Source organism: Perissodus microlepis, chromosome 11 (assembly GCF_051167445.1).
Source record: "Perissodus microlepis isolate ML-2025 ecotype Zambia chromosome 11, ASM5116744v1, whole genome shotgun sequence".
Lineage (NCBI taxonomy): Eukaryota > Metazoa > Chordata > Actinopteri > Cichliformes > Cichlidae > Perissodus > Perissodus microlepis.
The window spans coordinates 19,346,831-19,373,933 of NC_140471.1; the positions used below are offsets into that span (position 1 = coordinate 19,346,831).

At 39.8% G+C, this 27,103-nt stretch overlaps 5 protein-coding genes across 10 annotated transcripts in view; all 5 read right to left on the reverse strand.

The window, feature by feature from the left end:
- Nucleotides 1–2,667: 2,667 nt before the first annotated feature.
- On the reverse strand, nucleotides 2,668–7,118 carry smpd5 (sphingomyelin phosphodiesterase 5). Of its 2 annotated transcripts, XM_084942936.1 has the most exons (9): nucleotides 6,883–7,118; nucleotides 5,203–5,886; nucleotides 4,696–5,058; nucleotides 4,112–4,187; nucleotides 3,849–3,989; nucleotides 3,663–3,752; nucleotides 3,506–3,569; nucleotides 3,237–3,396; nucleotides 2,668–3,049 (listed from the first exon to the last, which is right to left on the reverse strand). In XM_084942936.1, the coding sequence occupies exons 2-9, from the start codon at nucleotides 5,785–5,787 to the stop codon at nucleotides 2,942–2,944; spliced, it is 1,587 nt and encodes a 528-aa protein (XP_084799062.1). In that variant the 5' UTR covers nucleotides 5,788–5,886; nucleotides 6,883–7,118; the 3' UTR covers nucleotides 2,668–2,941. The 2 variants fall into 2 exon arrangements, with proteins under 2 accessions (XP_084799062.1, XP_084799061.1); XM_084942935.1 differs by having other exon boundaries at nucleotides 4,696–5,886.
- A 1,155-nt stretch (nucleotides 7,119–8,273) lies between these two features.
- On the reverse strand, nucleotides 8,274–10,293 carry LOC146377608 (speriolin-like protein). Its single transcript, XM_084944396.1, has 4 exons — nucleotides 10,134–10,293; nucleotides 9,027–9,245; nucleotides 8,803–8,927; nucleotides 8,274–8,682 (listed from the first exon to the last, which is right to left on the reverse strand). The coding sequence occupies exons 1-4, from the start codon at nucleotides 10,291–10,293 to the stop codon at nucleotides 8,350–8,352; spliced, it is 837 nt and encodes a 278-aa protein (XP_084800522.1). The 3' UTR covers nucleotides 8,274–8,349.
- An 88-nt stretch (nucleotides 10,294–10,381) lies between these two features.
- Nucleotides 10,382–14,610, reverse strand: grinab (glutamate receptor, ionotropic, N-methyl D-aspartate-associated protein 1b (glutamate binding)). Its single transcript, XM_084944395.1, has 7 exons — nucleotides 14,442–14,610; nucleotides 13,510–13,863; nucleotides 13,339–13,439; nucleotides 12,925–13,125; nucleotides 12,555–12,683; nucleotides 12,315–12,458; nucleotides 10,382–11,267 (listed from the first exon to the last, which is right to left on the reverse strand). Exons 2-7 carry the CDS (start codon nucleotides 13,805–13,807, stop codon nucleotides 11,115–11,117), a joined length of 1,026 nt encoding a protein of 341 aa, XP_084800521.1. The 5' UTR covers nucleotides 13,808–13,863; nucleotides 14,442–14,610; the 3' UTR covers nucleotides 10,382–11,114.
- Nucleotides 14,611–16,080: 1,470 nt separating this feature from the next.
- On the reverse strand, nucleotides 16,081–23,247 carry rbm24b (RNA binding motif protein 24b). Its single transcript, XM_084942956.1, has 4 exons — nucleotides 20,797–23,247; nucleotides 20,560–20,683; nucleotides 20,317–20,371; nucleotides 16,081–17,679 (listed from the first exon to the last, which is right to left on the reverse strand). The coding sequence occupies exons 1-4, from the start codon at nucleotides 20,962–20,964 to the stop codon at nucleotides 17,319–17,321; spliced, it is 708 nt and encodes a 235-aa protein (XP_084799082.1). The 5' UTR covers nucleotides 20,965–23,247; the 3' UTR covers nucleotides 16,081–17,318.
- A 1,373-nt stretch (nucleotides 23,248–24,620) lies between these two features.
- The window catches only part of kif13a (kinesin family member 13A), a 37,730-nt gene continuing 35,247 nt past the window's right edge, over nucleotides 24,621–27,103 (reverse strand). For all 5 annotated transcript variants that reach the window (XM_084942946.1, XM_084942945.1, XM_084942947.1 and 2 more), the window contains one exon: nucleotides 24,621–25,123. In XM_084942946.1, the coding sequence (XP_084799072.1) occupies nucleotides 24,990–25,123 (134 nt within the window). In that variant the 3' untranslated portion in view covers nucleotides 24,621–24,989. The remainder of the gene's footprint in view (nucleotides 25,124–27,103) is intronic.

Below are 27,103 nucleotides of genomic sequence, written 5' to 3' on the forward strand. Positions count from 1 at the left end.
AGTCTGGAACACAGACATCACTAGACGCTGGGTTTCATCCCTGGTGATGCTCTGCCAGGCCTCTACTGCAACCGTCTTCAGTTCCTGCTTGTTCTTGGGGCATTTTCCCTTCAGTTTCATCTTCAGCAAGTGAAAGACATGCTCAATCAGATTCAGGTCAGGTGATTGACTTAGCTATTGCAAAAAAAAGTCCACTTCTTTCCCTTCAAAAACTCTTTGGTTGCTTTTGCAGTATGCTTTGGGTCATTGTCCATCTGCACTGTGAAGCGCTGTCCAGTGAGTTCTGAAGCATTCGGCTGAATATGAGCAAATAATATTGCCCAAAACACTTCAGAATTCATTGTGCTGCTTTTGTCAGCAGTCACATCACCAATAAACACAAGAGAACCAGTTCCACCGGCAGGCATACATGCCTACTCCATGACACTTCCACCACCATACTTCACTGATAAGGTGGTATGCTTAGGATCATGAGCAGTTCCTTTCCTTCTCCATACTTCTCTTCCCATCACTCTGGTACAAGTTGATCTTGGTCTCATCTGTCCATAGGATGTTGTTCCAGAACTGTAAAGGCTTTTTTTTAGATGTCGTTTGGCAAACTCTAATCTGGCCTTCCTGTTTTTGGGGCTCACCAATGGTTTACATCTTGTGGTGAACCCTCTGTATTCACACTGGTGGAGTCTTCTCTTGATTGTTGACTTTGACACACATACACCTACCTCATGGAGAGTGTTCTTGATCTGGCCAACTGTTGTGAAGGGTGTTTTCTTCACCAGGGAAAGGACTCTTCGGTCATCCACCACAGTTGTTTTCCGTGGTCTTCCTAGTCTTTTGGTGTTGCTGAGCTCACCGGTGTGTTCCTTCTTTTTGAAAATGTTCCAAACAGTTGTTTTGGCCATGCCTAATGTTTTTGCTATCTCTCTGATGGGTTTGTGTTGTTTTTTCAGCCTAATGATCGCTTGCTTCACTGATAGTGACAGCTCTTTGGATATCATCTTGACAGTTGACAACAACAGGTTCCAAATACAAATAGCACACTTGAAATGAACTCTGGACCTTTTATCTGCTCATTGTAATTGGGATAATGAGCGAATAACACACACCTGGCCATGGAACAGCTGAGAAGCCAATAGTCCCATTACTTTTGGTCCCTTAACAAGTGGGAGGCACATATGCAAGCTGTTGTAATTCCTATACCGTTCACCTGATTTGGATATAAATACCCTCAAATAAAAGCTGATAGTCTGCAGTTAAAGCACATATTGTTTGTTTCATTTGGAATCCATTGTGGTTGTGTATAGAGCCAAAAATGTTAGAATTGTGTCGATGTCCCAATATTTATGGACCTGACTGTATGCATAATGACTCTGCCTGTTGCTTTCTGAATGAGCTGAAGTTGTCCCACTGATGCAAATTGAGCATTCAAATAGTCTAACCTGCGTGATATGAATGCATGGACCAATTTCTCACAGTCAGGTTGAGGTAAAACATTCCTCATTTTGAATATGCACTTTAAAGTGGTAGAAAGCCCATCTAGTGAACAAACCAGTTATCAAACCAGACTTGCTCATTGTGTTTCCGAGAAATGAATGATAAATATGAACAAATGTTCTCTGACCTTTTTGAGCAACAACAAATATTTGTCTCGTCTCTGTTCAGTTCTAAAATAATGTTGAAAATGATGACAGCAGATACTATGATCATTTATTGCTCCATTAATTTGCAAAGAAGAGTTAGATCATTGGATGAAAATGATGACTACAACTGTGTATGATCTGAATAGGATATTTTATGCTGGAACATGTAAAAGCTAAAGAGTAATAGTCCAAGAACAGACAACTGAGGAACCCCTGATTTAATTTGTTACATTTGTCCAGATCTAAAAACCACTAACTGAAGCATATACACTTCCTTCTTTAAGATATGATGAAAACCTGACCCATTAAACCAGCTGACCCATTCAGGGAATGGACACAGGAACTCTGGGGATGTCTTGTGATGTTTGGTTGTTCCTTTATATCCAGTGGACGTGCAATTGCATTTAGATCTGCAGACTTTGCAGGTGGGATCAACAGCTTGGTCTATTCTTCTGAGCAAGTCTCAAATGAAGTGTATTGTCCTGCCCCGCCGTCTGGAGGTGCCTTTGTAGTGGATGTGAACATCACTGTTTTGGTGAGTGGTGTGCGTCACAATCACATCCACATGAATGCCAGGACTCAAGGTTTTCCAGAAGAACATCTAATTGTACATATCAATTCACCTGCCATATTTTATTGTTGCATCTCATCAGATGTTGCAGCTCTTAAATTGGAGTTGTTGTTATATTCATTATTTCCTTAATTTCAAGTTCAGTTTCCAGCAGCATTTAAATCACTCTTTGTTTTGTATTTACTTTCTTCAAAGCCTCTGCTACTTTGATGAACTGTCTGTCTGCTTTTTTTATTTGTAAGGTAAGACTGGCATGGTTGTGTATATAAGAAAACAAAGCTGTTACTTACTAATGAACTGTTTGTTGAAGTTTTTGTTCATTATAATCATAATTGTGTGCTGTCAACATTTTGTCTAGCAGCTGGATGACAGTCACAACAGTACTATTGTCTGCTGTGTCAGAAGGACAAGTAAAAAAAAATGCACCTCTTAAATGTTGTCAGAAAGAAAGGTATAAAATCCATTATTTGCATTTATTTTGGTAGGAAACTATGACAGGAGAATGCTACTGTTTTATAAAATCAACACCTCTGGCCTGAACAACCCCTGATGTATAAAATGCATCGATTATAAAACCTTTATGCTATAAATCTGTATAAAGTTCACCTGAGGTATAATCTCCTTGGTCATTAAAATTACAAATTCAAGTATATAGTCAAAACACTCTTGTACCTGTACAGAGTAAAGCAGTGCACTTTTTTTGTGCATTTTGTACTGTTGTTTGAATGAGTCCTCATTCATCAGCAGAGTCTGAGTCCATAACCACATTCAGTTTCAGTCCCACAGGAATATGGTCCGTAAGCCCAGCCAGCTGAGTTATAAAGGTCACCTCTTCAATTTCCTAAATGGAAAAAAAAGATTTTATGCATTTTTTTAATGATAAATTATTCTTCTAAATGAGGAGGCTGTCAGTAGTTCTGCAATTTGCAAATATTTTCTGAATGATCTACAGACATAAACATTTCAAACACAAATGAGCAAATGAAAAGACTGGGGACTGAACACAGGGAAATAAGAGAGGCACATACTGTTCGGCACTGCTTCGAAATGGAGCTTTCGCGGTACAGGATATAGTCGATCCGTCGTCCGATCCACGGCTGGTCAGTTTCAGGGTACACCAACGGAAAGTCCGCCTTAGGTACAGGAGGAGCGATAAACCTCTTTCTCAGATCCTCACTCTCCAAAGTCCTACAAGAACATGAAAAAGATAGGGCAGGTTGCTGTAACCATAAACAGTGTGTAAGGATTTCTTATCAGAAATTTAGTTTTCCTGAAAACAACAAAGTGGCAAAAGTACCTCTGTAGATTTTCTGGGGTGTTTACATCTTCTTCATACAATGTCGGCTGTTCCAGCAGAGTACCTTCAAAAACAAACCATAAAAATTCTCTAATCTTTGTTGAAATTTGTCATATAGTCAAACTATGAAGTGCTACAGGGAATAAATAGTACAAACCAGTGACCCAGGGCTTCTCCTTTCCAGGTCCGGCCCTGCAAGGGTCTTTGTATTCCTCAAAAACAGAGTGACTCTGTTCCTGACGATCATCTAGATGAATACATTTTAAAAACGGGTTAAAAACACAATATTAACAAAAAGGAAAAATATTAACAGAATAAAGTCTTGCATAAGACAGCAACACACCAGGTGAGCAGTTGTCAAAGTTGAAATCTCCACAGAGCACATCAAAAACAACATCCTCATCAGGTTGTTTGTTGGCAGCTTGAAATTCCGCGATCCACTTAGTTACCATTTCTAACTGGATACAACGAATTTCCCCTTCACCTGAAATAGGATTACACAGAGGGTCTCCTAAACACAACTAAAAAAAAAATAAAAAATAAAAAATAAATATGAAAAGATTTTAGAATTTATTTAATTAAGCCAAATCAGAAATTGGGACCTACCCTCTGGTGCATGAAGGTGTGTGCAGTTAAAATAGCCAACCACTCTCTTCTGTTTCTGGTTCTTCCCGATAAGCACCTGGGAATTAAAACAAAAACAAAAAAAACAATCATGGCATCATATTTTGTGTTTATTCAAACTGATACAAAAGCCCAAGTATTAATTCTATTTTACATAAAAGCAACAAAGTCCAATGAAATCAACACTCCATACCTCACTAAAAATGTCTGTAACTTCATAAGATGACCCTCCTTATTATGCATGCAATCCACTTCTATATATCACATATTTCCACATCATAAAGTTAACTAATGGACCTAAACTGACTTCTAAACTTTTTGAGGTGTCACGAATTTTGCTCACAGTTTCAGTTCTTTATCTCAGATCAGCTAAGCTCTGATGAAATTTCCACTTCCTGTCCATAAATATAAAAGCATACTTCTAAAATGAAACGTTGAACACAATTTATCCTTATACGATGACGTGCAAGCATCCAAAACTAGCAGATCTGAAGATTTCAAAAACAAAACAAAAAAAAGGGAAAAAAAGAAAGACAGATTAAAGAGGGGGACGTTAAGCAATGCACCTTAACAGAAAGCAGACCCTTGGCAGCCAGTGCATCCTCGCCTCGGCTGTTTGGAAAGCAGTGGTACTGGGCCTCGAGGACAGGGAATCGGCTGGCGAGGAAGAGCCCACTGTTGAAGAACTTAAAAGAAGAACATCTGCATGGTGGCTGGCATGCATACACACCTATATCATACAGTATGTGTCCAAATTCAAGCTTCAATATATTGGTGAGCTTCCGTGCAGCCCTCTTATCAAACACTTCTTCAAGGCACAGTATGTCAACGTTGGCTGGAAACAGTGGAGATATCTCCCAGGGTACATCACTCTGCTGGCGGAGTCCCTGAGAGCTCAAAGCTCGGGGATTTTGCTGACTTGATTGGTCCTGTTGGTTAGAGTTACAGTTGGAATTGAGGAGGGGAAAGGTGGACTCATTCAAAGGCTCTTCTGTATCATCATTGGGTACACAATCTATGTTAGAATTTAGATTTAGATCATGCATTTCAGCTGGGTCAGGATGTTGACTTACTGTAGCCCCGTATGTAGGTGAGTTCACTGTGGGAAGAATGCTGCTGGAGGGGCTGAGAGTACCACAGCTGCTGGGGGAATCAACTAATATGCGGATATTAGGGCGAGACATGCCCTGCACAATGCATTGGCCAATAGCAGTTGCCCTACGTTGAGTGTTAGCCAAGTTGTTAAAGCGAGCCAGGCTGTCAGGCAGCAGACAAAGGTTGGCTGAAGCAAAGACAAATGACGCCTTACCAGTCAGCTCAAAGCCCTTGTTTGTTGCCTTCTCTGGTAAGGATGGCATCTCTCTGTGGTAGCTAAATGGCCTGCGGCAGGCCTGAAGAGGTGCCCAAAGCAGAAAGCCAAGAAAAGCCAAAGGGGCAGTAGCGAGAAAAAGAATAAAGAAGGTAATGGAGCCAAAAAAGACCTCGAGGGGGCGAAGATAGCATTCCTGCTCCAGCCGCTGACTTTGCTCCAGAGTAGTGGACTTGCACACAGCAATGAGGCGATCAAGAAACCAGAAACATGGCACGATAAAAGCCCATCCCACAGCATGGATGCCTGCAACAAAGCCATTAGGAAAGGCAGAAGCCTGCAGGGCCATGTTGATTTACAGTCTCTAAACAACAATCAACAACGTCAGAGCTTCTCGGCCTGGCCTCATTCCTGTGCAGCGTCTCCTCTTCATGGGATCCACTGGACACTGAAACAAGAAAAAGGAAATAATCGTTCTCATGGAATAACCTGCTTTACAACTTCATGCCCGTACATGCATTTCTGGAAAGCATGAAGCAACTGGCATCTGTACAGAACTGAAGGCAGTATAATCAAAGGCACAGGAAACAACCGGTTTACTCATTGTTTACGCAATGCATAATGATTGCTTTTAAAAGAAGAGAAAAAAAACATGCTTGAAACAGCCTTGACATTATCCAGCTGTCACCATCTGTAGAGTTTTTATTTAACTAAAGGCAGAGTAAGGCTTCAGTGAAAATTTGCCTTGAGCACCACACCTTTGTGTCTTTACAGATCTAACACACCATCTAAGGCCCATGAGTTTATGTAAAGTAAAACAGTACAAATGTTTATCTTGTTCAAACCTTGTACTGCTGCTTTTTGTCGTTTGAAAAGCACATACATATTATACACAATTATATCGATCCAAGGCGAGCATATTCTCTATCAGGGCGTTAACTGTAGCAATATGAGCTGGTGATGCATTTAATTCACAGTGAAAATCCAGATCATACTACAAACACTGCTTAACAATGGATCCCCAGGGTGGTGCGTTCAAAGGTTGAGGACCATTTCAGACTTTCGATTAACATTCCTAACTATTAAAAAAGCACAAAGAATCACGGAATAAAACTAGGTTACACAAACACAGGCTAACGTAACTTAAATCATCATCTAGCCTCTTAATCAGCAAGAGATCTCTGTGCCACTACTCGTAACATACTCGTACAGGTAAATGGTAAATGTAGCTGAATAACACGTTCTCTCTTCATCGGCCATCTGCAAGTAAGCTTAAGCTAACAGTTACACTTTCAAATTTCAAATTCATACTTTTGAATTCCCACAATCTTTTTCTCAGTAAATGCTAACACTTCTCTTTACATGTCGTTTATCATTATACACCCTTGATGTTGCGTTGCTAGCTTAAAACCCCAGCTAACGTGGAAGTCACACGTCTACTTACCTTAGCATGTAAACTGGCACAGTCCGTCTGATGAACCCACACAACGAGCAGCCGGTTGAAATGTTTATTTTATTTCATTTCTTTGTATTGTTCGCACATGCTCGGTAGAAAACAGGTCTAGCTTGAAAGCAGATAATAACGTTAGTAAAGCAGTCCTTTTGAACATACATAAAACCATATTGCTCTTATTGCTCGGTGTGTGTCACGTTATTAAGCCACACCCCTACAGCGTTGTCATGGTGTCTGCCCCGTGTGGCACGTGACCTCACCTGGGGCGACCTACAGCATCAGCTGCTGCTGTTCGCCAAATGAAAAACTGCATTGAATTTGATATTTCTAAGTCACTGTGCTGTTTATTTTCCATACATGTGTTTTTTCTTGAATTGTTTTGAGTATATTCACTTATTGTTAGTGACGTAAATATGACTTAACGTAACAAATGAAACTTTCCGATAATAACAGTAAAATAATAAAGTCCTACTTGACGACAAACTAAACTACATACTGCGGAGCCAGCAACTGTCCTGCTTCAATTTCAGTTTTTAAAAATGCATAGCATATACAGTACTGTGCAAAAGTCTTGTGTCAACCCTAACGTAACTTTTAGATACTGTTCATCTGCTGTAGATAGATTTTAGACTCACTTCTCCCTTTGTCCTAAACTTATCCAATTTCCTCTTATTTATTCATTTATTTATGTATTTATTAGGGATGAACTGCACAACATGGTAACAACAGCTCTTTGTAAATCACCTTTTAGGTGCAGAAACACTATTTTATGTCAAACTGTGTCGTCTCACGTGGTTTAACAGACAAGAAAACAAACAAATTCGTCTGACTTAATCAGGCTGAGGAAGCAGCCAATGTGCAAAGAAAAACTTTGATAGATCCTCAGAAATCCCGAAGAGCTATTTTTCAGGACTATTTAAAAATGACAAGAACGTCACTGCAAGCAAAAATGAGGGGTGCCTTGAGATTTTAGAAAGTACTGTAGAATAACAGATTACTTCACATGTGAAACAAAGCGAGTAAACAGAACTCCAGATTGCATTAGACCTATATTTGCCATTTTGTAGTATCACCTCTTTAAAGTTAGGTCCACGAAAACTTCCTGATGCTGTATCTCATGATCCCCGATGTTGGGGATACCATAGCAGTCCACACTGCACTGAATATCGGCCGAAATCAAATTACTGTTAAGACATCTGTCATCAAGCTGTGCTTCTTATTTGTGTATGACAGTTTTAAAACCCCTGGATCATTGTTTTTCTGGTTAAATAAAGCTGGCTGATTGGTGTTGTTGAAATGACTAAACACATGTGCAATTGTGAGTTTCATTTTGGGCTTTCTCTCTATTAAATGGCAGACATTTATCATTAAGCACAAAATCATAGACACACATTATTTACTATGTCGAATCATTTATTCCAGCTTCAGGATGGTGCAAAGCCAAATTTGGATCTGGAGCTACCAAAAAAGAAGTGGCTTTCTGTCCATTTCTGCCATCATGCAGAGGCAAGTGAGCACAACCAGCAGGTCCTTGTGAAGCTTTCTAGGTGCAGTGGTCATTATCACCTTCTTCAGGAAGTCTGGATTATTGTAGTCCATTTCCTGTGTGCTGTGTTCACTTGGCCTTTCCGTTAGGATCCCGTAGGTGTTCACAATGAACTCAGTAAAAGGAGGGTGAAGTGCTTCTTTATACCCACGCTGGCTCAGCCTTTCCACAAGCTCTGCATGCCTCTGAGTGAGATGAAGCTGATAGCCTTGATCCACCTTCCCTGTCAGTGGATGTGTGCTAACCTGTAATGAGTAAATAAAAGGTGAATATGAGCACTGCCATATTAAACGGGAAACTCCTCAACAGACACATTTGTACTAATTAAATTGAGCTCCTCGTTATATCATTGTGAGAATTCTTACCTCTATGATCTTGTTTGGTATATTGGCCATTATGAAACCGTAGAGCCTCGTGTGACCCTGGAAGATGTAGGAGAGAATTCTCCTATCCAGCTGATAGCAAATCTCTCCAAGAAGCCTGTTTGGGGCTGAAAATAGATAATAAAAATGAATTCTTTCTTTCTTTTTTAGAGTGTCAACAGTGCAATTACAGCTCAAACATTTTCTGCATTTGAAGTAACAATCACCCTTGCTGTCAAGAGGAACATCAGTTCTGGGGCTGTGACGCTCAGTTGTCTCATCTGCGTCTGTGTGCAGAGAGCTTTGGATGAAAGACTTGAAGTCGATGGGAGACGAAGATCGATGTTCCCATTTGGGTTTGGTTTGTTGCAAGTCTTTTCTGAATTGTTTCTCATCAAAGGTGCGCTGCCACTGAGTTAATGGTTCTGATCCTGAGATGGGGCAAACTGATAAAAAACAACGGCCTTGTTATTTGTCATTAATAACAAGCAGAAAATCAGAGGTATGTGCACAGTGAAAGTTATGGGCTTCTGTCTAATAAACCAGTGATTATTGCAAAAGCTTTTCTTTGATTGTAGCTCCAGAGTGGAGGCGTAACCCCATCACACTTGTTTCAGTCCTTCTGAGCTGGTTGACCCCATGGCATAGACCTGATTTTAAAGTATGGATTAACCGAAGGATTAAAGAGTGTGTGTCTGTAATGATATTCCCCCCAAAATGTCCCATTTTATAACCCAATTTGACTTAAATTACCCCTTTTATCTCTCTAGTACTTTATATTATCGTACTGTATTTGAACCACTCTTTTTTAACCACAGATGCCTGAAAAGCATGTTGCTCGTAATACGCAGGATAACAAATACGCCTCTATAAATTAAATTAAATAAAAGCAATTGTCATTATGCTGCACATGCATTTACCAAGGATCTATTGTTGCCCTCGCTAGCCTTTGTACGCTTCAAAGAACGGGGCAATGCCATTCAAACAATCAACTTGAAAATTACTTTAATGTACACTGAAAATAATATTTATTAGTCATTAATACAGAGAGATTGAGGACAAAGCGATTGGACCCAGGCTATTTTTCTTTAAAATAGCCTGGGTCCATTTATTCTACTACGAAGTGTTGTTTTTTAAAATGCTGGATCTACATATTAAGTAAGGACGATTAATAAAATACAGAAAAAATATATTTATAAATGCTTACACTTTACTATACATCACATAGACAGAACATTACTTGTTTAAAGAAGTAAAAAATATAGATTTCTAAGCAAAGCCAGTCAGAAGTCAACACTGATGCCACCACCTAGTGGCAAAGAAAACCACAATACCTGTTAATTCCTCCAGAGTGTCTTTGTTGAAGCTCTGCATCCTAGCTCTGAGGTCTATGTTTTCTTTGACCACACTTAATATCGACTTCAGATGATCATTGTCCTGCCTGAGCTGGTCATTTTTTAACCGCAAGGCCACAGCGGTTTGCTCCAGATCCATTGGAGGGTCTCAGTTTCACAGCTAAGCCACAAAATGCCCCCAAAACAAAACTGTATCAATTCAAATGACAACAGAACTCTGGCAGCAGTTGACTTTGACAGGATTCTTTTAGTTCAATGAAAACACAGAGAAAGAGAGAGAGAGAAAGAGAGAGAGAGCGCATCAAGATTTTAAAAGTTTCCTCAATACATGAAGGAATGACCATTAATTCATCACTTTTTAAAAGGTTTCATCAGTGGATGAATCTTGCCTGGCTGTCATGGAGTCGCATATATTTATATTTAGGTTTGGCTGCAGTTACGGTTTCATCTACTGCACTTTTTAGCCCTTCTTATTTCTGCTGTTTTTTTAGGTTAAGCATTAAAGATTCACTTTTGATCCCAGCAAACAAAAATTTGACAAAACAATCCCAAAGTCCACATGCTAATGAGACTAGATATCAACAAAGCACTCTTCTGGCTAATTAAAACTCCTCCTGGTAAAAAAAACCCCCACCAAAACAAAAAGAAAAAAACCTTGGGATCATTTTGGCAAACCTTTGTCCTTTTTAATGGTTTTGTTTGGCATAGGATACAATTTTCTAAACCAAAATACAAGTTTTGTACATATACTGCAGAAAACTGTAGCAATCTCTAAGCTGGAGGCTATGTGGTCCTACTTACACTACATAGCATCATACAAAAACTACATTTACTGGGTGAAGCAAAAGCAATCTTCAACTATGTAACGAATACACACTACAAAGCAAAGCAAAAATCAACATTATCAGAATTCGCTTCTGTGTTTGAACGAAAAACAGTTTTGATTGTCGCTCCTTTTGCTCAGCCTCCTCTGGCTCTGCCAATGATGGCGAGAATGTAGAGGAAGATGTTGATGATGTCTGTGTACAGGTTTAGAGCAGCAAAGACGTATTCCTCGGGACTCAGGGCCAGTTCCTTGTTGCCAAGAAGCATCTGAGTGTCCACAGCCAAGAACTGCAACACACAAATTTAATACAGTCAAAGATTTTCACCAATAAATTAGAAAAAAAAACCCAAAATAAAAAACGTAAAATTTATATATAAAGATCTGACTTCTGTTCATGTGTGGTGCAACATTAGTTCCAGTTTCCATTATCCAAATTACAGTTAGCACCACTATCAAGCTACGGAGATAGGTTGGTTACGTTTTGCTTGTCCAGATGAACATTCAAATAACCTTTAAAGCTTCAATAATGTGTCTCTGCGAAACCACCACTCTGTTATTCACTACATTCACTTTCACTTTATTCCCTTTCCGACCAGACTCAACATCCCATTCGTTTAAATGTGCACTCACCAGTCACTTCACTGGGTATACTGGTTTAACTGCTTGTTAAAGCAAATATCTAATTAGCCAATAACAAGGCAGGAATATGTAGCTACAGCTAAAATGAGCACCAGAATGGGTGGAACCTTGGCAGATAGGCTACAGCAGCAGAAGACCACACCGGGTGCAAGGTCAGAATTTGGTGTAAATTATACAAAAGCATGGATCCATCCTGCCATGTAGAATTAGAGTTCTGAGGGCAAAACGGGATCTAGCCTGGTACAGCTAACAGTGTCTGGTGAGTGCAGTCCTTTAATTATTAAAAAGCTGTTCTGTGATGGTAATGTTTCTGAAAACAAACACTGCTGTCACACCGAATGTTTACATCTTTAATGCTGCCTGGGGTGCTGTGGCAAGTCTGGGTTGAAGACAGGTGTTTCGTAAAGTCTGTCTTGTTCATTTCTTTCTTCCTTATTTTCTGTGGCTGTCTGCTCCTTCTTATAACCACTGACCAGACTTCTGTGAAAAGCATCTGTATGAAATCCAGCCACAACGTACATCAATAAACCCTGAACTCTAAAGAAAGACCCTAAACAAATGTCAGCTGAGCATTACTGTTGTTTTGATGTGTGACCAATTTAGATTAAGTTACAGCATCACAAAATAACAGCACCAACACAAAATTTCGCACAAATCCGACCTAGCAGTAGTGACGAGTTTGTTTAGGGACTTACACAGGTGAAGAGTAATGCTCCCAGTCCAGCATAGACAATATGCAGGATTTTGTCACGGATGAAGATGCAGAGGAAGCCAAAGACGATCAAGACAATTAAACAGACGAAAAGTACCCCGTAACAGGAAGTAAAGTCATACTTGGTCTGTTGGAAGAAGAAAAACCTATGATTATTTACATATTGAAGAATGATTAACGCACTCGACATGTAGACCAGAGGCAGAGATCTACAGGTACAAACCTGCAGAGAGAAGATGACCACCGTGAAGCACACAATTGCTGTGATGCCCACAGCCATGATCACCGAATCGGTTTCATGGAAGCTGGCGATCATTCCCACCATGTAGGACATACTTAGAGTCAAAATGGACTGTAAACAAGACAAGCACAGTACATCAGCGGGCAGATAAATCACAGATGATTTTACAGTTACACAACTTTTTACTGTAAACCTCAAATACAAAATGTCAACACTTCAGGACAAAAGCTGCCTGACCCCTCGACTTCTTATAAATTAACCAACTCAGTTTTTGAAAGAAGGAGTTACATAAGTGCAAGTAGGATTTCCTTCCCCAAAATCTACACAGTGATGAAAACACCCCTTGGCTTACCAGTGCAACCAGGTTCCAAGGGTGTCTACGACGAACATTTCCACAGCAGCTGATCACGCAAACGGACACAAAGAACACAATGTAGGACACCAAATATGTCCACATGTTCGCCGCTACAAACACCTTGACCTGTTCCACAAAGGTGAAAACAGCCACGAATGCGAATGTCACCATGAGCTGAGCGGTTAACACCAAGAATACCTGTAGGGAAAAGTGAACACACATTTGTAAATAATAAACAAGGTGAAAATCTTGTTTGTACTGAAGTATCTGTTTGACCCTATCAAGTAGGAAATATTAGTTTTAGTCATTTGTTTCAACTTTAAGTAACATAACCCTGCTGATTATTTCAAAGATACTTGATGAAAATATTACAAACATACGTGGCTCAAAATAACCAAAGCATCTTCTTACCTTTCGTATAAACGCTCGACGTATTGTCTTGTTATCCAATCCAAAATCAAACTCTTGATTCTCATGAAAAGCTGGTGGATCCTCATTATGGAAAACGTCTCCTGCAATGGCAATGACAAACTGAGAACAAAGTTAAAAGGAAAAAAAAGTGGCAGTGTTTCAAACACCCACCTGCGATATTTTCATTAAAGCCATATGCTGGTGGAGGATATGCAGGATATGATGGGTTGGCGAATCCTGACTGTCCTTGGTTGGGGTTCACGGCCATTCCGAAATCTCCCGGGACACCGGGTGCAAACGCAGTCGGTGGAGGGAAGGGATGGACACCAGCACCAGGTACGTGGCCCTCGAGCGTACTTGGACCCGGCACGTTCGTGCCAAAGGCAACGGGAAACGCTGGCTGCCCGGGGAGAGGTGGCTGAGATCCTCCCACCACCACGGGAGTGTATTCAGTCTTCTCGGTAGTCATCTCCGCCTTAGATCAGGAGCAGATACCGTCCGGTGCGCAGGGATACGAGATAACCTCTGAAAAGGATAAAATACAAAGAAGAACAACAAATATGCTACTTGACAGATAATGTTGGCAGCGAAGTATACACATACACACGCAGCGATACAGAAGTCACGTGGAAGCGGTTACTTCCGGTACCTATTGTTTTCCCACAAACACCGATATCTCAATTAAAACAAGCGTTTTGTAACCACTGTACATATTGTCAGTGCTTCTGCCGCTAGCACGAGTCCACACGTGGAGCTCACTTGACACCAGGGTCGAAAAAAAAAAAGAATCGGCACCGTTTGAAACATCCCGAGAATCGCGAGGTTTACAGGATAAAAGAAATAGGCCACAAATCTGACTTTCATCCACGAAACGACCCTTTAGCTCACGTATTCTGCACACCGCAGGCCCTCTGAATTAAAATAAGACATGGGAATACATGTCATATTTATGAAAAAGAACGAATTAGCATGTGAGTTTTTTTCTGTTAAATTGATTAACATAATATAGACATGTTTTTCTAAAAAAAAAAAAAAAAAAAAGGCAAGCGAAAGGAAGCAGAGATCAACAGTTATGATAGCTGAAGTCTCTAAATGCTACTCACGGTGCTGGGAAGAAACGTTTCAGTTCCAAATGGCTTCCCTTTGAATCATTTGTGGATGTCGTTTTGCAGGTTTTTTGAATTTTAAGGCACTGTGATTGCTAAAGAACGACTTCCTCTTAACGCGCTCGACAGACGGAATGCGTGCGCCGCGTTCACGAAACATGGGAGAAATGGGACAGGTGATACCGATGTTCTCACCGCAATGATTTGCGAGCTTTTTCTTTCCGTTAAGATAGAAAGTTTTCTGATAGGACACTGGCTATATATATTTTTTAAATACGTCACATAAACACCAAAACTCGATATTAACTAAGCCATGTTTAAATTTATTTTAAATGAGTTACTTTGACCGACGTCAGGTCATGTTCGCTTAACTTTCACGTGATTAACCAGCATTTTTGTGAGAGAAGATTTCGCCCCCTATGTCATTGGTATTCAACATATAGTGTGTGCATAAATGCTTTAGCAAATCTTAAAATTAAAAACAAATCAAAGAACCTCCTTAAGTAATTTTGATATGGCTTGAATGCGTCAGGCCTGGCAGTACCGCTGGCCTTCAGCTCCGCCCAACGTGTGAGTAAAATTGAAAGTAATATGCTCAAAGCTCGATGTGAGACAGGCGTTCGTGGGAAAACATAACCACAGAGCTCAAGGTGTCACGACTCAATGGTGTGCAATACTCACATTAACCAGCAGGTGTCAGGAGGCAGCAGCTTTGGTAAGAAAAACCGAGAGATATTAGAGAAAAATCGTTTATTTCCTAACAAGAACGTGTTTCTGAACAACTGTACAGGAACACTCTAAGACAGTTTAGTAAAGTCAAACAGGTTATATGAGTATGTTTCACATTGTTGTAAAGCATCATAAACATGAAGCTGGGCAAAAGTCTTGAGCCATCCCTCATTTCTTTATATTTTGTTCTAAACAATCAGGTATTCTTGTCATTTTAAAAAAGTGGTCTTGAGCAGCAACTCCCAGGGATTTATAGACTTCTTTCGAAGTTTTCCTTTGAAAATTTGTTGCTTTTTCACTCATTTTCAGTGCAGTGTACACAGGGGGTACTAGTATTTTTGTAATAGTATTTTTGCCCCAACAAGGTTATTCTCAAAGAACATTGTGTCCTTAAAAATCTGACGAAAGTGGACAAGGAGAAGACGAAGGAAGAAGTGGCAAGCCTAAAAACTATCTTTAGCAAATGAACAGCATCTGAAGGTCATTTTCTTAAGAAATCGGGGGGGAATAAATTCCAGCAAAGACCTGACACAGAACCTGACCTGACCTATAAGCGGTTCCATCTGCTGTTCACTGAAGCCTCATAAAAAATGGTCTCAGAGGAAGGTGGCTGTCAAGACGCCATTCTTAAGGATTGTCAGCCCTGAACATGAGTGAGGACACATTTTATGGAGTGATGAATCCAAAGGTGAAGTTTTTGGGTTCAAATCATCATCGGTATGAATGGAAGAGGTCAGGAGAGAGATATAACAGCGGGTGTTTACAGCTATCCCTAAAACACAGTCATCTTGATGGAGAACAGAACAAAAGGCAGCCAAGATCCAAAGAACAGCTTTAAACGTCCTTTTAGAAACCTGGAGAATCTTCTTTCATACTGCCAAACAATTAAACAAGAACACAGAAACAGTTGAAGGTAAATTTTGATTTATTTTCCAAATAAAATATCTGTATAGTTGAGTCATGCATTACAAGGTCAACAGCTGTTGCTCTTGCATCAGAAAACCTTTAATGTCAAAAGACATAAAATGTGATCAATTTTAAAAACAGCCTGTCAGTTATCAAATTAGTCAAGTATCAAAAGTGACATTAAAGAGCTATTAATCTATTAGACAACATAAAAACAACAGAACAGTATAGAAAAAAAGAAACACTTTAAAGTTACTGCTACCTTTCCACTCATCATTTGTTCTTTATACAGACGACAGCTTTGCAAAGCCGAGTGTTCACATCCATCATATGCTCTTGATCATGAGAAATGCAGCAGCACACATGGACATGTTCCACAGTAGACTTTTATACTAACATATGAAAACAAAGGGTTTATTGCTGTAAGGCTCCATAATAAATACATAAATAGCATAATTTAAACACACGATGAAACATTTTATGAAAATGAAAGATTCACATTCAACAGCGTTTCTTCCCTTTAGCTGAACATACTTGAGTGATTAAAAGGGAAGAAGCGCGAGTGCTTTTACCAGCTTCAGCTGTCACCAGAGCATTTTGTCTTATGTACCGCAGAAAAAATACTTTTTAAAAGGGATTTCTTTTCCCAAGGGTCTCTAATCTACCTCACTCCAAACAATAATATATATGTGTATATATATAAAAAGTCTTAATAAACACTGACGTTTCCATCAGTGCCTGGATAGCTTTGTGAAACAAAAAGAAAAAAAATGGTCCGAAACTATTTCAATACTGAGAACTGCATGATGGTGTAACATACTGTCGCCAGGTGTTATCGCTGATTTTTAAATTAGCGTGGAAGAAATCTGATCATAAGACATGAATGCACTTTGGACTTACCCCTGCAACATATATACAAAACTCAGCAACAGCTGTCTTGATGTCCAGTGAGTCAACTTCAGTTAACCTGACAAATTTTTTACTGCTGAATAAATATTAAATATTCATTTATATCCAATACTGATCTCACTTGAATAAAATATACATTCCTCACTTGTCTCAACATTGTCTTCTCGCTCTTTGGTAGAGGTTCTGCTTAGTTAAAACCTGGAAGTGACAACCTTTTTTTTCTTTTCTTTTTAAATCAGCCTCAATCTGTCTGCATCTCCTACCTTCACCCTCTTCATGGAAAGAGCTTACCTCCCCTTCTTTTCTTTCTGTAAGGTAGTCTTAAAGCTTTTACTGCATGCGATCTGTCTGGAGCTGCTGAGGCTGGTACTGACTGAAGGCCGCAGCAGCTGCTGCTGCTCCTGGGGTGGCAGCGGTGGCAAGCGGCTGCTGGACAGCGTACCCATACCCCGCTGTAGTCATGTAGCTCGTCGGTGCTGGTGAAGCTGCGTACGGATACTGCTCATAGGCAGCAGCTGCAGCAGCAGCAGTCGCAGCAGCTGCAGAGTACTGGGCATAAGCTGCTCCAGTATAGTCAAGGTATGGGGAAGTGGCAGCAGCAGCTGTTGCTGTAGCCGTAGACGGTTGTACATGAGGGATCACCACACTGGGTTGGACAAAGGCTTGAGGGAAGACATAATGAGCTGGGATCCTGTAGGACACAAAGATGCACAGGGTCAGAACAGAGCCACAGTCAGTCATCTTTCCAACGCTGGAAAACTGAAAAGCAGGTGCCAAATATGTCAGTCCAGTCCTCAGAACACAGCAAATCCATTCATTAACGGAAAAAATAAAAACCCTACCTAGAAATGAAACATTAAAAAGCAGCAAAAACCACAAAGAAACACAAGCGTAGCTTTAAATTTCAAAAAGCACCCGAATCTGAAACAGTGAGGCATTAAAAGAAGACATAGCCAAGCTCTGCACCCCAACGCTTCACTGAAAACCATATTTGACAAAATGCGAGCTTATCGCAAAAACACAACATATCAGTTCGAGAAATGGACATGGTTCTGTCCACATACTGCAACACCAACACCACACATACAAACATGCCCACACATGTTAATAGGTCCTTAAACGCAAAAAAAAAAGAGAAAAATGACTGTTTTGCACGTAGCTGTTAAAGTAACCATACAGCATCTTATCAAAAGTAGGTGCTTAGCTGTATTATGTTGTGCAGATGGCTGTTTGAAAAAGAAATAAACAAGACTGTGTAATAAAGGGACATCTCCATTTGATGATGATGGAAACATACGACCTTTGTATCTGGGTAAACTTGCCTCCACTTTAAACTTCTGTCAGAGTCACGCTAAGTAAATACACCGAGGAGCAGGTGTAAAGTATATTTATCCACTGACACGTGCACCTCTTCTACCCTTCCAGACATACCACCACCCCGCGCAAATACACACGCACGGCCAACTTGAGTGACAAGGGAGGCTGGCTGCATGCTATTTTTGCTCCTCTTGTCATCGCAAAAGGACAAGCTGATCTTCTCCTTCAGTGACACATGGCAGAGCTCTCCTCAACAACTGCCTACACCTCACTACGATCAGATTGAAGGTGTCCCCACTGATAAGTGAAAACGGGAGGCGAAACAAAGGCTAACTCTTTTGTCTTATAGAGGCACATCGATTCCAGAAAACTCCCAATGCTTGTTTTTGAGCGTGACCCGTCTAATTACTTTAACAGCTTTCAACTTGACAAGACAGAAGCCATCACGCTGGTATCCTCGCTTTATGACGCAACTTGGTTTTACTACAAAGTGTTTAAATGCTGTAAAGGTCACAGCTGACTTTAAGTGTGACTACTGAAAGGAGGGCATGGAGGTTTTGTCGTCCTGCAAGTGGAGAGCTAAATAAAGGTGCATTGTAAATCACCAGGGCACATGGGTAATCCCCAGCACATACCCAAAACGCCTCATGGGCGCATGGCTCGTCCCACCTGTCGTGCGCAGCCGAGCGGCTCCGTCTCTGCCATACATTATTAACAGCGCTGCTGAGTGACTCCCTTTTTTCCATCTGAATTTGAGAGGCCATGCGGATCACTGTAGCCAACAGCTGCTGCCTAAGAGACGAGCTAAGAGCTCTTGTCTTCACCCTATATTGCAGGGACTATATGAGCACACCTAAACTCATGTGTCACAGCTAAAATAATGAATTCATAACGATAAAATTTCAACAGAGTGATCCAGCTTTAATTTGAAACCTTTTTTTAAAAAAAATAACTTACTTCCCCAAAGCACAGCCTTTCTGCAAAGAGGAAGGCAATCGAACACACTCATACACACTTCTTGAGTGATGGCAAAAAAAACACTGAATATTTGTGACTGATCAGAAAGAAAATGCTCAGTATATGTACCTGTAGATGTAAGCTACAAATGAAAGCAGTAGGTTAATTGAAAAAAAAACAATAAAAAAAAAACAAAACAAAACAAAAAAAACACAGCATCATGGGTAAGGAAACAGAAAATGAACTCCCACATGCAAGCCAGTGTTTGTTTTGTTGCCGGGGATTGAATTTGAAATTAACACACTGAGTGATCGTCAACCCCAACCCCTTTTGACAACAAAACACAGTGAACTTCATGTTAACCAGAAACCAGGAATAAATAAATAAAAACACAGGCTAAAGCACAATCATTAAAACGGGAAAAAGAATCAACACCCCATCGCAGAGTTATAACTCCCTATGATGACTGGAAAAGTCTGTATGAAAAAATCCCCTTCTGAACGCCCCACATCCCCCACTGCAAGTAGAAGTAAGCACACAGTTAAGCTGAACGCCACATCATACTGAAAACAAGGCACACACCAATCTATGTACTATGGAAAACTGAAAAAAAAAAAAAAAAAAAAAAATCATCAAAGAAAACAACAACAGCAGAAGATTTCCATGCATCTAGTCACCATTTCTGTTCGTTTGTGTATGTCAGAGTATACAGGTAACACTTTAGCGCTCTGCCCAATGCAGACTCAGCTATTCCTCAAATCATCATGTCACTTCATCAGCTATTTTAACCGTTACCGACCCTGTCAGATCAGAGAGAAATAGACAACATGAAGACAAGTCCTGCAGTGGCTGGGGACAAACGCTCACTTCCTTCACAATCAACCTCAAGCAGAGGGGCACACATGTACACTCACATGTCATCAGTCAGGGTGAAACAGATGGAGGCAATAATAAATACACGTTTAAAACAATAATAATGAAAAAAAAATATAGTCAAGGGCATTTCTAATAGAGACAGATTTTTGTGACAGAAACAAAATGTAGTTTCACATACCCGTAAGGTCTCTGGATGAATGCTGGATGGATCTGAGGCACACCAAATGCAAAGCCTGGAGTTGATACAGACCATTGTGAAACATTTGTTTAAAATCTTAAAAAAAAAAAACCCAGGAAGAAAAATACCTACAAGTTTTCTTAGATTTGTTTCCATAAACTTTAATTAGCTTAATTTAGTTTAGTTCTTTTTATATTCAATTGTAAAAGAAAATAAAAACAAAACTGAGGTCCAGTCCCTCACCTGGCTGAATGACCCTGGGTTTGGCCCCAAGATACGCCAGGTTCACATTGGCTTTCCTTCCATCTATTATGGGGTTGGGGTCCTTGCAGGCTCGGTCGGCAGAGGCCCGGTCTGCCATGGTCACCTAAATTAGGACAACGCGTTTTCCATGAGATGATACTCCTGCACACGAAACAGCGCATTCTACTTGACTTGTTCAGCTGACCGGATCGTTATATAATTACAGGATTTACTTACGAATCCATAACCTCTGGATTTGCCCGTCTGCCGGTCAGTGATAACGACGGCCTCTTCGATTTCTCCAAACACCTCGAAGTATTTTCTCAGACTTGAGTCGGTTGTGTGATAAGGAAGACCTCCCACAAAGATCTTGGTGAAGGTGGTGTCTTTCTGTGCCGCGTGCATTGTGTGAAAGCTGTGTTTCAAAATGATTTCCGGGGAGTTTTAAAAGTTAGATAAAGGAAAGAGGAGCGTTCAGTGTGCGGACAGGAGGCCCCCCGAAAGTGTGACTGTGCGTCTGAAAGAGGAGGAAGACACCTGTTTGTTGTGTGTGTGCTTCCCAGTTGTCAGTGTGCGTGACACGGATCCTTAACTCCACCCAGATCCAGACCACCACACCGTGTTCAGGCTCCCTACTGTCGCACAACTGCTGAAACTGTCACAAGGGCACGCAGCGTAGAGCTGAATAAAGTTACTCAGTTACTTCGACCATGTATGTTCATATATAAGTTAGGGTTGACTGGGAAATAATAGCATGTTGGGAATGTCAGTTCTCCCCGGAAACTCGTGCAGTCCGTGGGTGCACAGCACTTGCTGGGGTGTAATTTAATAAGTTCATAATGAAAGTGCAAAAAACAAGCTGAAAATCTTGCTCAAATAATGTATTCTTTACTATCGTCTCAGTTTACTGTAGTATAAGCTGCTTTTTTAAATATTTTTTTTATTTTCCTATAGCATCTCCTCCTATTGGAAATAAACATAATCAATCATCAATATCCGGTTATGATAGACATTTTTAAAAATAGTTTGTTTTTTGTTTGTTTGGGGAACAATTTAGGGAACTTACTTTACAGTTGTGGTTAGAAGTTTACATTACCATGAGCATGACCTGTCGTTGTAATTTGGGGCTTTTAATGACTTCCATGAACTTTTTTTTTCCAGGGTGGAGTTATTGCACAGCATACATCTTTATAATGACTTTAAGAAAACAAGAATTGGGTGCACAAGTTTGAACTTCTTTTGGATTTTCTCTAATCCACACAGGGTAAAAAAAAACGTATACTCAAATAATTACATATGCTCACTTGAATCTTTTAATAACTTTTGTCTTTTAACTTTGCCAACGCCAAGGCCCATGAAGTTTCAGATTTGAGAGAATCAAAAATAAATTCAAACTTGTGCGTCCAGTTTAAAATAGTTAAATATGTATGCTGTAAAAATCATTCCACCCTGGAAAAAGAACAGTTTAAACAAATCCTTAAAAGCCCCAAATTACCATGACACTCATGCCTGTGATGAGTGTATGTAAACAGACTACCATAACTGTAGGTTAAAAGCACCTCAAACATGACACCACTGGCTACAGACAGCTTACATTTCAGACTGTTTGAAGCAATGAATTGGCTGGAAAGATTTAAAACATTAAAGGGCTTCATCATTTTAAGGGGGCAACGTACTTATTATTCCTGTTTCCAGGATGTTTATATTGTGCCTGGCGATATTTCACACATGCTGCACATCTTAAAGTAAAATGTGTTCTATTATAACATCATTTGAAAGTTTTTTTTAAAAAACATGAGATTATTGTAAATTCATTACCCGTATGCTATCTTCTCCTGTACACCTTAGACATAGGATTCTTATTTAGATCTCAAAACAGTGCAGTTATATGAAAAAGAAAGCTTTCAAACAAAGTACACCCTCACTGCTTGCATAGTAATTAAGAGGGTAATTGATTAACCTGATTAACAGATCATTCACAGGTGTGTGTGAGCAATCAGATGTGTGTTGGCACAACGCCACGGTCTTCCCAAGAGTGAACGCCCCAGCAAATTCACCCCAAGGTCAGACCATGCAATACTCTGGGAAACTGCAAAAAACCAAAGAGCTACATCTCAGACTCTACAGGCCTCAGTTAGGATGTTAAAATTCATGGCAGTAGAATTAGAAATTAGGAAGAAGAATTCGGAAGGGTTGCCAGGAGAAAGCATCTTCTCTCTAAAAAGAACATGGCAGCACAGCTTATGTTTACAAAGTTGTAACTAAAGATACAACAAGACTTCTGGACGCTAGTGTGTTCTTTTGAATAATGCTGTGTTTGGTGAAAATCAGTCACAGACTATTGGCGCAAACACATCATTCCCACCGTGAACAAGGGTGGTGGAGGAACGGTTATTTGGGTTTGTTTACAGCCACAGGACTTGGGCATCTTGCAGTCATTGAGTTGGCCATGAACTCCTTCTCATTACCAAAGTAATGTAGAGTCAATGTAGGTAGTTCTAAGAGCTACTGAATCATAGGGTGCACTTAGTTTTTCACTGAACTGCATAGAGTCCTGTGAAAACTTTCTTTTTGCAAGGACTTAAATTGCTGTATACTGTTGCTGTTTCCTATTCCAAATATTAAAACTGCACTACATCCCAGCATAGGACGGAACTAAAAACACAAACTGCTGGCTAATCCTACATTATCATCAGACTTTTTTTTTTAATTGAAAAAAAAGTTAATATTAGACTACATTTTAATATATGTGTATACATATGTATATATATATATACACATCCAGGAAACAGGTTTGTCAGCCTTAAGGTATCGCTACATTAGAAAAATGCAGTGGTTAAAAGTAACTTCTTGTTTTTTCTTTTTTCCTGCATCTGAATCCTGAATTTCAAATTTACTTGCATATACTAGTTAGGTAAATACACTAGGTTAGCATGCATGAGCAGAATGAAGAGTCAACACATACACTGATTGTAAATGTTCTATTCTAGAACATTTTGTACCAATTAAACAATTCAAGATACATTATAAATACAATTCTGTACATTATAATAGTGTATGTTCAAATACATTTCTATTTACAACTCCTTTTTAGGGAGAGCAGCTTTGTTCTCTTCTTTAAAGTAAGGTTCTTGGGTTTCTTTCTTTTACTTGCAATTACAGCTTGAATATTTACTTATTTCTAGTCAGTTCCACAGTTCACCACTTTGATAAAACACACGTTTGTAGGAAACTCTTCTTCATACCTAAGCTAATTTTCTCTAACCCGATGCTGTCCATCGCCCCTTTATTCAATCCTCCATGTGAAAAACTGAGTTATTGAGTACCTTTTAACGTGTAGCATCACTCATCAGTCTGTTAGCATGTAAAATGGAGATGGACGTCAGCTAAAAAGGCATTCAATCAGTCAGTCAGCAAGGCAGGATGGCATTTTGAATACTTGTGGGTTTCAAAATATACATACAGGTTCTGATCCATACAGCTATGGTTATAACTACTGAGTATTTTGGGACTTATGTGCCTCTTTTTATAAAAACAGGGCAATAAGGCATCAGTATAACCAGCCTCAGACAAAACCTAGCTGCTTTGTACATCTAGTGTTGACACACAGTTCATCGGTTGCAAATATTTCATCAGTCCATCGTGGAAGACAGTCAACAAACTCTCCAAGAATCCTTTCCAGTGCAAGCATTCGAACACCAACAGTTTCGTGCTGGATGGATGGGGATTATTTCCTCCACAGTGTTACAGTACGTCAACAGCAACATTTCTAACTGCAACTCGGGTTTGCAGATTCGTCTTATGCTCAGGGTATGTGGCATTACTCCTAGAGATATGGCACTAAGCTTTAATTGGACACATCGATTTGTAGCAAATACGTCCACATACGCACATTAGAAAAATAACATGTAACTCATAACAGCAGATATGGAACCGAAGTTCTTTGGTTAGCCCTGATATTTCATATTGATGTAAATATCAATGTTTATTAACAGTAGTACATTCTTAATCTTCATATCCCAGATTACTCCATTGTGAGCCTAGGGGGAGCTGGGGGGGGGGGGGGTGGGGGTGGGGGTGGGGTTGGAGTGCATTGCCTTACAAAAATACGGTAGTGTTCAGAACCAATGTAACAAAAAGTATGTGGGTAATATTGTATAAAGACTCCCAGATTAAAGTTTTCTATAAAAATATCACCATATAGAAAACTAAGATATGTGCATAGTGATTTTTTTTGTTGTTGTCAGTGAACAATAATTAGGATATACCTTCATTAAATGCACAGGTAAGATATGCTTTCAGACAGCACAGACTCCTTCAGCTCAGAGACTTGAGTGGTCAAAAAGATAATACGAAGGGAAGCCGAAGAGGATCTGAGGACCACCCTCAGATCCCTGCAACTCCCCAGAAAACATGTCCTTCTTTGGGTCCTATCTGATCAGAGTCTGCGGTTCTGTGTCCATGGAGGGTGGTCCTCTGGTGAGACGAGATGGCTTCACAAACACGCCGTGACCTGGGGGACAGCGGAAGTACACCCTGCCCTGGACTGTCCCATTGTGCTTACCTATAGGATGAGGCATAACTTATTAGAGGACTTACGGCTCACTTCTAATCACTTTTAATGTAGACATCTCTTACAAATACGTTTTACAAAACAAGTAAAATGTAAATAAAATCAGAATAAAAAATACTTTTTAAGCCTTTCAGAAAAAAAGTCTTTTTAAACTTGATGCCAACAAAACATTTCCAGAAAGCTGTCTTTCAGGAAAAGAATATGTGGATTAGGATCCGAAAGAAGAAGAAGATGAAGAAGAATCTGCACATGCAACTGCAGGGATCCTTAATAAAAAAAAAGTGCAAAGTAGCACCTCTGCAGTCCAGACCTGTTACTCTCTCAGAGCATTTGACACATTGTGAAATGAAGGCTGGACTGTTGAGCAGCTGAAATCTTATATCAAGTATGGCCATAAAACACATTTTGATGTCATGACTTTTTAAAAATGTGTTTCTGAGCTTTGTACTAAATGCTTTGTTCTACACGTCTGTCTGCTGCTGGCACTGTCCCTGTGTCCAGCAGGTTTGGATCACAATTGTTCAACAGTTTAATGTAATGGCCTATTTTCACTACAGAGACCTTTTGGCACATTCTGCTCCGCTGTGCTTGGAAATCTATCTTGGTCTAGTGGATCACTGACAGGTGTCCTACTCTTTCTATCTGAAGCTCTTCTGCACCATTAAAGGATAAACCCTTTTTATTCTACCAGACCTTGGACCCATTTCTTCATTACCTAATCGCCTCTGCATTTTCCGGGATGATATATGAGTCAACAGTATGTATTGTGTTGCCTTTACTGGAATGTGATGTTTGTTTAGCTTCCTTTTTATTTTTTTTCTTCCTCTCTCAGTCAGGTTTAGTTCCCTGTGATTTATACACAGTTTGTATTACTACAGTATTTGCCTGCTTTGCAAAAAAAAAAACAAAAAACCCCACAAAACTTTGGCTTTTTTTTACTGGCATCAAAAGCAAAATGTGCAATTTTTATAGAATTTATAGAATTTTATAGAATATAGAATGTATTTGTGCTTTTTTCTTTTAAATATAGGGATTTACTCATTTCTGTGTCCTGTTTTACTAACATTCACGCTGTGCTTCAGCTTTATTAGTAACAGGGTAGCACACAGAAAAAAACCCCACATGTCATATGATATGTACAGTATATTAAGTGGAAACTGCCCTGGGGTCACAGGTTTATTGCTGTTTGTTACAGTCTGACTCATTTTCTAGACTATGAGTCAGTCTGTGATGACTACAACACATTAAAACTAGGACAACTTTTTTCCCCCCCTGTTTTTTTCCTCTTGTATACCACTTGGGGGCAGCAGAAACCCCCTCAAAAGTATGAGATCCCTTATCAGATTGATATGGAAAACTACGAAAGCTTGTTTCTGCTATTTAAAAAGAAATATTTTTTGCCATCCTCAAGGCAAAATATTCAGGTTATGATCTCAAAATGTTGACGTATCTATCTAATGTACTAACTCGTTAGTTGGATACTCGTTAGTTTTGACTTATCTTAGCCAATCAATACATTTTTAAGCACAATGTATAAACTGGATGCACAGACAGTTTCCTGTTTTGTACAGCCAGAAAACCCAAATCATCATTAGCATTCATGTGAAGTTTGTGTTCACTTGTTTGTAGTCTCCAAAACAGACCAAAGAGAAATACCAGTTGCTAAATGCTCCACTATGTTTATCCATTAGCCTTTAACAGAGCCTGTGAGATCTTTCCTACTTGGCACTGAGTGCACAGGCCTTAAGTGTTTTGGTTTTTTTTGCTTTTGTTTTCTTGTTTTGTTTCCTAGAAACAACAGCCTGCTGACACGAATGGACCAGTCAGAGTGGATTAACAATCCCACCACTAAAAGCAAACCTTGCTCTCCTGTAAGTCGCTCTTCTAATCCTCTAATAGACAGTCAACAGGGGGTTACAGTGATTTTGTTTCACCACATAGCCCCACATGTGTGTTAGCCGTGACTGACAC

Bases quoted from the DNA above. Each gene is read 5' to 3' on its own strand.
- smpd5 (XM_084942935.1), bottom strand. From the start codon at position 5,787: ATGGCCCTGCAGGCTTCTGCCTTTCCTAATGGCTTTGTTGCAGGCATC. The intron at 3,990-4,111 runs GTAGGTCCCAAT...ATCCTATTTCAG, and splicing joins ACACCTTCATGCACCAGAGG to GTGAAGGGGAAATTCGTTGT. The intron at 3,570-3,662 runs GTTTGTACTATT...TTGTTTTTGAAG, and splicing joins GGAGAAGCCCTGGGTCACTG to GTACTCTGCTGGAACAGCCG.
- LOC146377608 (XM_084944396.1), bottom strand. From the start codon at position 10,293: ATGGATCTGGAGCAAACCGCTGTGGCCTTGCGGTTAAAAAATGACCAG. The intron at 9,246-10,133 runs GTATTGTGGTTT...GTTTTTTATCAG, and splicing joins CACTCTGGAGGAATTAACAG to TTTGCCCCATCTCAGGATCA. The intron at 8,928-9,026 runs GTGATTGTTACT...ATCTATTTTCAG, and splicing joins TGTTCCTCTTGACAGCAAGG to CCCCAAACAGGCTTCTTGGA.
- grinab (XM_084944395.1), bottom strand. From the start codon at position 13,807: ATGACTACCGAGAAGACTGAATACACTCCCGTGGTGGTGGGAGGATCT. The intron at 12,459-12,554 runs GTTTGTACCTGT...TTCTTCCAACAG, and splicing joins TGGTCATCTTCTCTCTGCAG to ACCAAGTATGACTTTACTTC. The intron at 11,268-12,314 runs GTAAGTCCCTAA...TGTGTGTTGCAG, and splicing joins GAGCATTACTCTTCACCTGT to TTCTTGGCTGTGGACACTCA.
- rbm24b (XM_084942956.1), bottom strand. From the start codon at position 20,964: ATGCACGCGGCACAGAAAGACACCACCTTCACCAAGATCTTTGTGGGA. The intron at 20,372-20,559 runs GTGAGGGACTGG...TATCAACTCCAG, and splicing joins ACCCAGGGTCATTCAGCCAG to GCTTTGCATTTGGTGTGCCT. The intron at 17,680-20,316 runs GTATGTGAAACT...TGTGTCCTACAG, and splicing joins TTCATCCAGAGACCTTACGG to GATCCCAGCTCATTATGTCT.